The sequence below is a fragment of the Triticum urartu genome, chromosome 6A (genome assembly GCF_056163025.1).
Source record: "Triticum urartu cultivar PI428250 chromosome 6A, HENAU_Tu73, whole genome shotgun sequence".
NCBI classification, from domain to species: domain Eukaryota; kingdom Viridiplantae; phylum Streptophyta; class Magnoliopsida; order Poales; family Poaceae; genus Triticum; species Triticum urartu.
This window is the reverse complement of record NC_141878.1, coordinates 486460328-486468442: the sequence shown is the minus strand read 5'-3', so window position 1 is coordinate 486468442 and position 8115 is coordinate 486460328. Positions and strand designations below refer to the sequence as shown.

Here is an 8115-nt window from a genome sequence, read left to right as displayed (position 1 = left end):
CAATTTAACAGGTGTTTGCTACTCAAGGTCCAAGGCCTCTGCATATTCATCTCTACTAAAGCAATGTAAAAATCATCAGATTGTTATACTCCCTCCATTCCTAAATATAAGTCTTTTTAAAGATTTCAATAAGGAACTACATACAGATGTATATAGACATATTTTAAAATGTAGATTCACTCATTTTGCTCCGGATGTAGTCCCTTATTAGAATCTCTAAAAAGACCTATATTTAGGAACGGAGGGAGTACAAGTGAAGAAAACAGACGATAATAAGGACTACATAATAAAGACGATAATTACATAACAAACATGAACAGCCACGATTTCGCATAAATATCACAACATTCCGAAGATACTGCAAATACTCTGGCCGTGAAAACAACAGATGAATTAAAAAAAATCACGAACATTGACAAAAACCACTACACTGTCGCGGGTCTCATCCATCATCATCGTCAGTACTGGTATCAGAAGAGGACTGATGGTGCCAGAGGAATTAAGCCGACGTGCACGTATACTGATCATCGTATTAGCGACAACGCAAAGCACAATTTCCGACAGTAATGGCCAAAGGGTTGTTATCATTAATCCGGCGATCTCGCCGTCTTAATGCAGTGTACACGTGGCGGATGTGCCTGGCGGTGGTAGGGGCCAGTGTGCGAGTGAGTGCACGCAGAGAGGAGAGGATAGAGCTGTCCATGCGGTTATTGCAGCAGCTGTCACCTCGCCAGTCGTCCTTTTGTAGCCTCGGTCAAAACTCAGAAAGCGGCCCTCTCGTTTCACTGCATGCACAAAGGGGTCCTTCAATTTTACCTCTGGTTACAAATAAGTTCAGCGCATCACAACATAGTTCAACAGCCACGGTAAATTATGGAAGTGAAGGATTTAGGCACATTATATCAGTGGCCATGTCAGTAATTGTGAAATGTAGTAGTATCATTTCTTTAGACAATAAATTTACGTCCCAGCTTATGTTGAAAACCTGAGAAATAATACTATAATCTTCTGCTCATTCAAGATCCCGCTCGAGAGGCTCAAATTTTCCCCATTTAGTGGGAAGGTTGAGATATTTCATGTGAAGGTGTGCGTCCTCGGGGTCAGTGTGAATGCCGGAGTGGCGGCCTGGGAGGGCGCATTTGTGTTGTTGTGTGTCAAGTTTGGTCACTTGGGTGGCAGAGTCGTCGACTCCATCGGGTACGTGGCCTAAGGAATGATGTGGAAGTCGAAGCCGCGATAGCTCCGAAGAGCGTCTGTGCTGTAGGGTGTCGATTCTGGTAACACGGCTTGCAAAATCGTTGGCACGTCTAGAACGCAACCTCGGGGCCGGTGTGTGTTGTTGAGGATTGTAAGCTAGAACAGCAACCCGGGTCGTATTGTAGGGTGGCGACTATGGTCGCTTGGGCGACAGGGTCGCCGGCTCGCTCGAGGCGCAACATCGCCCCGAGAGCTGAACCAAAGCCGATCATTTCGAGACCATAGAGCTTTGCCTGGTGTGTGTAACGCGGTTGTATCGGTTTTCGGTCTGTTTTCCTTGTTCAACTGTCAAATTTCTTCTTCTTTATGAAAAGGCAGAGCTACAGCTGGTTGCTCGGGAGAAAAAAAGTTTCGTATACCCATTTCTGATCAATGGCTACCGTTCACACATCATAACCGGTCTCCCTAGCCAGCCTCACCGGTCGACAGCGCATCAGGCTTACAAATTAAGGCAGATGTGTGAACGAGCCACTTACCAATTTGCAGACAAACGGAGGGGCCTGAGCGGGACTTGCTAGCCACTGCACTGCATGCATCTGCCAGCCCAAACACAGGGCCCCGGCCCTCCCTCCTTTACTTACCCAGCCCCCGCCCTACCTCACATGATCACACCTAAAGGAAAGGGCCCAATCCAATCCAATCCCGCGGGAAAAGTACGATTACTTCCTACACATTCCCTCTATATATATGGATTAGGAAAAATTCCAGGGAGCACGAAAGAGGGCCGGGGGAGGGAGACAGGGACGCGCCAGCTTCACGCACAAGCCCTACGCCGCCTCGCCTCGTTGCTTGTCTTCCAAGATCCGTAGTTAGCTGCACTGCGCCAAGAAGAATCAACCAAAGCTTCGCCCCGACTTAATCGCCATCCCTTCTTGTTTGGTGTTGTTGAGCCTCGATCGATCTTGGCGCGGTGGTGGCTAATGGCGCACTGCGGCGGCGGTCAGGCGGCGTCCGTGGAGAGCCATTTCCAGGGCCTGCTCGACGACGACGACAAGTACCGCGCATTGTGCGGCGCCTTCGGGTACCTGCAGCAGCAGGAGTGGCCGGACCTCAGCGGCGCGTGCTACTCGGCGTTCGGCGCGCCGCCGCCGCCGGGTGCAGCGACGCAAGCGACCAGCAACGGCGCCGGCAACTCCTTCACCTGCAGCGGTAGCGCCAGCAGCGGCGGCGGGTCCGCGAAGAGAAAACCTGACGCGTATGTGGACGCAAAGGTGAGTGAGTCGGACGATGTTTTTGTGCATGCGCTGCGAGCCTCTTGTCTCTGCGTGAGCCTCGAGCTGTGCTCTGCTTATTGGTGTGCTGGTCTTTGACTGACAAAAAAAGCTTTGCCAGGACGACTGCAAGAGGCCGAGAGGGAAGCAGCAGCTGTGCGATCCTGGCGAGGCTGGAGGGGCGGCGAAAGGGAGGCCGGAGAAGCCCAAGGCGTGCGCCAGGAAGAAGCCGGAGCCGGCGGCCGCCGGCCAGAAGACCGACTACATCCACGTCCGGGCCCGGCGCGGGCAGGCCACGGACAGCCACAGCCTCGCCGAACGGGTATGCATTGCTACTCCGGGAGGCCGGGGAAATAACAATTGATCTTGTGTATGTATGCACAATTTGATCCTGATGCGCGTGATGCAGGTGAGGCGGGAGCGGATCAGCGAGCGGATGAGGTACCTGCAGGAGCTGGTGCCCGGCTGCGACAAGGTCACCGGCAAGGCCGGCATGCTCGACGAGATCATCAACTACGTCCAGTCCCTGCAGAAGCAGGTCGAGGTACGCACGCACGCATCAACCATACCAGACCAAACCAGCTTGAATCTGTTTCTCTCGCTGTCCGTTCATCGGAGATCACGTTGCATGCTTCTTACTTTTGGGCATGGCCGCACGCAGTTCCTGTCCATGAAGATCGCCGCCTCCAACCCGGTGGTGAACTTCAACATCGTCGACGACCTCTTCGGCGGCAGGCGGATGAACCAGGCGTGCGGCCCCGCGGCGGCCCTGCCCGCCATGACGCTGCCGATGCACCAGGGGCAGCTGGACCCGTCCTGCCTTCAGATGAGCAGCGCTACCATGCAGCAGATGCAACAGCCGGCTGCTGGGTTCGGGCTGGACATGCTCGTCAGCAGCTCATACCCGGCGGCGCAGAGCGCGCCCCCGTCGGCGGCTGCCACGCCGGTGTCGATGTCGGCGTCGGCCACCGCGTCCGTCGATTCATGCCTCGACGTATGTGCCTGGAGATCGACCGTCCCTGCATGATGTACGGTTCTGGTAGATGATATTCTGAACTTCTTTTTGCTGTATTTTGCTGCAGGTGAACGGAGCTGCTGCTTGGGACATTGCGTCTCAGCATTTGTTCAGTGGGTTCGACGCACAGTTTCAGTCAGTTCAAAGTGAGTAGCTGCTTCTCTGAAGCAAAGCTTGCAGGGTTTACCTTGTACTGATATTCTTATGTGAAAAAACATAGATACAGAGTTAGCCAGGGAAAAATAAGATGGTGTTACAGTTAAGATGAGGCCAGTGGCCATCACGTACCTGCTATACTGACAGAAGGTTAAAGAATCTCATTACAGAACTCTGACAAAAAAAATGCGTCAAACAGTTTATTTCATTTGTACTCGGCTAAAAATGAGTACAAATTTGGAAGATGCATGTGTATAGTCAGTTGAGCACAGGAAGCATATGTGATGAACACATTGAAACTTGAGTGAGCGGTTATGCTGAACATTTTCCTGAATCCAGCTTCTACTTTTAGTACGTAATGCAGTGTCAGGACTGAAGTGTCCATTTGTGCTATTTCTAGCTTCAGAAGAACATGTTCCCTGAATCAATATGCTACTTTCCCTTGCAGGTGACTGTTTGCTAGACAACCTCAAAATGGAATTGTAAGCAGGATTAATTCTCATTCCTGGAGTTTTAAGTGCAACTATACGTGTGGCTGAAGATTCTTTATTCATAGCAACTGTACTAATGCAGTATTCTGTCAGCAATGAGAACAGAAGCACATTTGTGCGTGAAGTGTTATTCTTGTATTGCTAGTGTACCAAATCATAAGCGATCCACAATTCTTCACTACCAAGCTACACAAAGGATTCAGATTACAGAAAAAGCATTTATAATATGTTCTCGCTACCTTGCTCAGAATAAATATTCTCACTACAAACCAATCCAGAACAACAACATGCACACGTCTTATCAGATAAATTACATTAAACTGAAGGTGCGACACCAAACCAGTGCACCGCTGTCTCCTACTTGTCGCCGTCCCCTCTTCAAAGCACAGACTGTTCACCAGCTTCTGCAAAGACATAATTCAACCTTACTTATACTCGAAGTAGAAGATAACTCGTGTGCACATCATCGCTGGCAATAACTTCTGATGAACATAAGTGCACCCAGATCCCTCTCGAGCAAGGTATATTGTTTCAGATTTTCATGGGTACTACTCAAATTTCAATATCTCTTAAACCATCAAATATGTTTTGCCACAAAAAAGCAACAGCATAAGATAACTATGCTCTCATTGTGACTCGATCAAGAAAGTTACACTAAAACATTTTTTATCAAGTGGATATTTTGCCATCACAAACAAATACTGAATTAAAGAATTGTTTTAAGGAAAACAGAATCATCACCAACATTACAGTGTGAGTGTGAAAAGGAAAATGAGCCTTTTTAACCGAGCGCGGATTTGATGTGAGGAACGGCAGAAATTACTCTCTGAACACAAGGCGGACTTGTAGAGAAATGGCAAAATCATTTGCTTGAATATCTACTGGCAAAAAATTCCTCACAACTAAAAGCTGCTAGAATTATCCACTTGCATCCACCAATGCATATCAGTATGGGCATACACAGATGCACATGCTAAATTTGGCATTAGCACTTCTGTTTGACAGTCTTTATTTCGTGTAATGGTTGTGGACTATCATGATTCATGAAGTAAGAACTCGAACTAACCTTTGCCTGGGACAATGATAACTGGTGCTGCTTTACAGTTGTGGAAGCAATACTCACTGACACTTCCCTGCAACACACTATAGTAAAAGGGCAAAGTTAAAGGTGTACTTGACAATATATCTTCAGCTCATGGGCGACAATAAAATATGTCGATACATCAAATGGTAGAAACAAGAAACAACATTGAACATTTTTTAGCGCCTTTGTGATTTGACAACAAATACTCGAGCTATCACACATATTCTCTTAAAGAGCACTCAAAGTTGATGTTCTTTTCATGCATTAACTGAAGCATGCCTAGGCACTATCAGGCCTGATTCTGCAAACACTGAATTAGAGATCATTGGCTTGGCAGTTCTCGTTTCACAACAAACTAGTACTAGACTTGCTTGTAGATAGTAAATTAGTGAGAAAATTTATATGCCCAAAAATCAAGTATGACCTGCACTTGAACTATGCAAGGGAAAGTTGTGGCTGTGTGGCCATACAGTTACACCTCTTATCTAGACCATCCATTTTTGCATCAAAATTTGTACGCACAAACTTCTTCTTTTTGTTTCTCTCAAATAAGGAAACATTTGAAATTGAAACTTTGCAGGTCAACATCACACAAGTACTAACATGTGCAGATTTTTTCAGCGAAATAAAAATACTTAGAGTAGTATATAAAATGATAAAACTGATTCGAAATTTATAATTTGACAAATTTCTGTTGCATCACAAAATCATAAACATTTTATTCAGAGTGGGACTTGTGTTGCATTGACCAGCAAAGTTTCAAGGTCAAATGTTCTCTTTTTTTTAATAACAAATGTTCTCTTGTTTCGAAGAAAAAAAAAGAGAAGTTTATATGTAAAGACAGCCCGGATCTTGATACAAAGATGGCTGGCCAAGATAAAAGGTATAGATGGCCAAGATAAATCCACACTCGCTGTGTAACAATGCCAATACTCAAACGAAGATGTGTAAACTGAACAAGAACAACAAAAGGGCTTTGACGATACACCTCTGATGAACTCTCATATGCAAACCTTATGCTGATGGGATAACAGTACAATTATGCTTCCGAAGTACCAGATATTATAATGTTAGCCAAGGCAATTTAACTACGGAGCTAACTCATAAGCTCCTCAGGTTATCAAAGTTTGCCGCAGATGTCACTGAACTGTGGTTTAGGAGTCAGATACCTCTGAATAAGACTTCGACCACGTGTGCCAATAACGACGGCTGCTGGCTTCAATCGCTCTGCTTCTCGGCAAATAACCTTTCCAGCATCCCCTTCAACAATCCGTGCCTTGGTATGGACCTTGTAAGTTTCCCAATCAAACTCACATGTATCAATTCCTTATGGAAAGGAAACAGAACATAGAATTTCACAAATATGAAGACTGCACGAGAAATAGTCTGCGTAGCTTTCACTAAAAAAGTGCTCATAGCATTGCAATTTAAGCTTGCGTCGCAAAAGAACATGAGGCAAAGTGCTCATTTGCAGCACGAAACCACACACGCAGAGACACAGGGGTGGTAACAGGGCATACCAGTGACTCCTTGAATGCCTCGACGGCCAACTCATCCATCAGTTCCTGGCTCTTGTTGTATACCAGATCATTTTGCACACCTGCAGAAAATCGAATCACATTCAGCCCCATTCTCAGTTGATTACAAAATGTGGACCGATATCCTGCATGTTCAGATGCTTGGATGATCTCACACTAATTCAGAATACAACCAAGTTCCCCTGGTTTTATTTAAGACTGAAACCAACCCTCCTATGCTATCATGGCATTCCCATCATTCTAGCAACATGGATCCATGATAACCAGGATACCAGCCAACAACTTTCCTGATTGCGGTTCCTCTATCTAGGTGGGGTCGTGAGGGCATGATATATGCGCCAATTGACCCTTCTTTCTTTCCTGGCAACATTCAAGTTGATGAGGTCGTGGGGCACAAAATGTTAATCCAAGGATGGTGCCTCATCACTGCTATAAAGAGACGATCATATTCCAACCCAAACTAAAATGTGCCACAGTTCGGTGGCTGGACCGCCCTAAAAATTACTAGTATACTGTACTGTGTTTTGTTATAACATTAGTAAATAAAAAAATCGAGCAACCCTAGAGAAGCGCGCGATTCGGGGACTCAACTGGAGACGGCGTGGACGAGGTGGAGGGTGTCGGCGATGCGCGCGAGGTGGGCGAGCGCCCAGCGGAAGGCGTGCCTGGAGTTGGGGCCGAAGTCGACGGCGACGAGCAGGTCCCTGCCGCGGCGGCGCTCCCCGGTCTCGCGCTCGAGCTCCGGCGCAGCGTGGGGCACCACCGGGATGAGGCGCGGCAGCACCACCTCCCTCCAGCTGTACTCCTCCACGTCCTCCTCCACCGTCTCCATCGCCTCCGCTCGGTGGTCGGTACCGCTACCGCCGACGGCGAAACCCAACGCCGCCCGCCCGCTCGCTCGCCTCCACCTACCCCTTTTCGATTGCTTTTGCCGCACTCACTACGTACGTACGTCGTTCTGCTAGCAGCTGAAGTAAGTACTAGTAGCAGCAAAACGTTAACCGTGGTGCTCGTAGTATATTTATGTTGGCCGGTGACGACGGCGTTAAGCTCGGTCTGCCGGTGCCGGGGTATCGTGCTGGCGCGGTCGCCTCGCCGACTACACCTCCTCCCTCGTCCTAGTTCGTTTCGTGCATCTTCGTCATGAGTTTCTCGCCATGTAAATTCAGAGGTCAAGCAGTAAATCTTGATTTCATCATGGATCCATCCATTTACCGTGGTCGCTGGCTGGTCCTTCTCCTCCTCCTCCTCCTCCATGTAGGCGGAGTGGTGCTACGGCCAGATACGGTCAAAGGGCCACGTGAAGTGGGGAAGAGGGGGGAAGAAATAGGCGGCCAGGGGCCCAGGGCCCATCCGTACGCCG

General features: G+C 48.0%; 2 protein-coding genes across 2 annotated transcripts; one reads left to right on the top strand and one right to left on the bottom strand.

Annotated features, from left to right (window-relative positions):
* The first annotated feature begins 1849 nt into the window (after positions 1–1849).
* On the top strand, positions 1850–4315 carry LOC125514281 (basic helix-loop-helix protein 79). The gene is made up of 6 exons (XM_048679592.2): positions 1850–2468; positions 2590–2790; positions 2878–3012; positions 3130–3462; positions 3551–3629; positions 4088–4315. The coding sequence occupies exons 1-6, from the start codon at positions 2178–2180 to the stop codon at positions 4123–4125; spliced, it is 1077 nt and encodes a 358-aa protein (XP_048535549.2). The 5' UTR covers positions 1850–2177; the 3' UTR covers positions 4126–4315.
* RD2 (Adenine nucleotide alpha hydrolases-like superfamily protein) lies at positions 4288–7866 on the bottom strand. The gene is made up of 5 exons (XM_048679594.2): positions 7344–7866; positions 6735–6814; positions 6384–6502; positions 5197–5273; positions 4288–4534 (listed from the first exon to the last, which is right to left on the bottom strand). The coding sequence occupies exons 1-5, from the start codon at positions 7582–7584 to the stop codon at positions 4509–4511; spliced, it is 543 nt and encodes a 180-aa protein (XP_048535551.1). The 5' UTR covers positions 7585–7866; the 3' UTR covers positions 4288–4508.
* Between the last annotated feature and the right edge of the window lie 249 nt (positions 7867–8115).

Coding starts and splice junctions, on each gene's coding strand:
- LOC125514281 (XM_048679592.2), top strand. CDS start 2,178: ATGGCGCACTGCGGCGGCGGTCAGGCGGCGTCCGTGGAGAGCCATTTC. Junction 3,463..3,550: donor CCGTCGATTCATGCCTCGAC/GTATGTGCCTGG, acceptor ATTTTGCTGCAG/GTGAACGGAGCTGCTGCTTG. Junction 3,630..4,087: donor ACAGTTTCAGTCAGTTCAAA/GTGAGTAGCTGC, acceptor TTTCCCTTGCAG/GTGACTGTTTGCTAGACAAC.
- RD2 (XM_048679594.2), bottom strand. CDS start 7,584: ATGGAGACGGTGGAGGAGGACGTGGAGGAGTACAGCTGGAGGGAGGTG. Junction 6,815..7,343: donor CCTCGTCCACGCCGTCTCCA/GTTGAGTCCCCG, acceptor GATTTTCTGCAG/GTGTGCAAAATGATCTGGTA. Junction 5,274..6,383: donor GGTCGAAGTCTTATTCAGAG/GTATCTGACTCC, acceptor CTTTTACTATAG/TGTGTTGCAGGGAAGTGTCA.